The following is a 1441-nucleotide window of genomic DNA, read 5'->3' on the forward strand; positions in this document are numbered from 1 at the left end:
CCCAAGGGGAACGTCAAGGGGGCCCCCGAGGGGGCCCCCCAGGTACCCTTCAAGCGTGCCCCCACCCAGGGGGCCCCCAGGGGGGCCCCCACGGGGGCCCCCTGGGGAGACCCCCGGGGACTCCTCTGGGGCCCCCTCGAGGGCTCTTAGCGGGAAAGCAGCAGCTGGAGACTGGAGTGTTTGCGGGTGAGAGCGACTGCTGCTCTGCTGCTGCTGCTGCTGCTGCTGCTGCTGTTGCTGCACGCCCTGTGGCCCCCCCGCTGCTGCTGCTGCTGCTGCTGCCTCTGCTTGGGTTTGCTGCCCGCTTTTCTCTTTGCTGCGGTGAGAAGAAACACAAAGCCGGGGGGAAGAAGCAGCAGTGGGGGGTGTGGGGCCCTCAGCCCTGAACTCCCTGCAGTCCTGCTGCTGCTGCTGCTGCTGCTGCACTGGCGCAGCAGCAGACTGCAGCAAACCCTCAGTCGGGGGGCCCCCAGGGGACAGAGGGGCCCCACCTCCTTCTTCCCCACAAATGGGAAAAGCAGAATCCATGCTGCTGCGCAGCTCCTCGCTGCTGCTGCTGCTGCTGCTGCTGGGGCAGCGCAGACTGGGAAGGTGCAGACGCCGCATCCTAAGGCTGCTGCTTCCGCTGCTGCTGCTGCTGCAGTGGCTTGCTGCTGCTGCAGCGGTTTGTTGCTAGTGTGGTGGCTTGCTACTGCTGCAGTGGCTTGCTGCTGCTGCAGTGGCTTGCTGCTGCCGCAGTGGCTTGCTTTTACAGCAGTGGCTTGCTGCTGCTGCAGTGATCTGCTGCTGCAGTGGCTTGCTGCTACTGCAGTTGCTCGGTCCTGCAGTCGTGGCTAGCTGCTGCAGCACTGGCTTGCTGCCGCAGCAGTGGCTCGCTGCTGCTGCAGTGGCTTGCTGGAGTGGCTTGCTGCTGCTGCAGTGGCTTGCTGCTGCTGTTAGAAAACCCTCAGTACCCTCTGAAGCTTAAGACAATAGGGGGCCTCTGGGGGGCCCCTAGGGGCCTCTAGGGGCCCCTGAGACACAGGGGGCCCCCCGGAGGCCTCCGGGTGGCTGTCGGCTGCAGGGGGGCCCCTGGGAAGCCGCGGGAAAGTTTTACTGCTGCAGCTAAAAGATGAAAGGAATACCATTAATTCATTGTTTTGCAATTCTTAACTCACTGATGCAGCAGCAGCAGCAGCTGCAGCAGCAGCAGGAGCAGCAGCAGCAGCAGACGATGCAGCGAGAGCAATGGGTGTACGCGGCTGCAGCGCTCGGCGTACGAGAAAAATAAAACACAAACCCCCGAACCCTAAACCCTAAACCCTAAACCCTAAACCCTAAAACCTCAATTTTTTAAATTAAAGATCAGGAGAGCCGCAAATTTTCTCATTTAAAGTGCTGCTGGGGGCCTCGGCAGCTGCGGCGGCAGCAGACCACCGCCGCAGACGGGCCCCCCAAGCGG

The 1441-nt window shown here is 62.5% G+C and overlaps 1 protein-coding gene across 1 annotated transcript in view; it reads right to left on the minus strand.

The window, feature by feature from the left end:
* ETH_00040455 (protein kinase (incomplete catalytic triad), putative) overlaps positions 1–606 on the minus strand; it is a gene marked incomplete at both ends in the record, with an annotated part of 720 nt that extends 114 nt beyond the window's left edge. Inside the window, one exon of the mRNA XM_013375133.1 lies at positions 1–606. Within this exon, the coding sequence (XP_013230587.1) occupies positions 1–606 (606 nt within the window).
* Between the last annotated feature and the right edge of the window lie 835 nt (positions 607–1441).

The sequence above is a fragment of the Eimeria tenella genome, genomic scaffold (genome assembly GCF_000499545.2).
Source record: "Eimeria tenella Houghton genomic scaffold, Eth_scaff2545, whole genome shotgun sequence".
In the NCBI taxonomy this organism is placed as follows: domain Eukaryota; phylum Apicomplexa; class Conoidasida; order Eucoccidiorida; family Eimeriidae; genus Eimeria; species Eimeria tenella.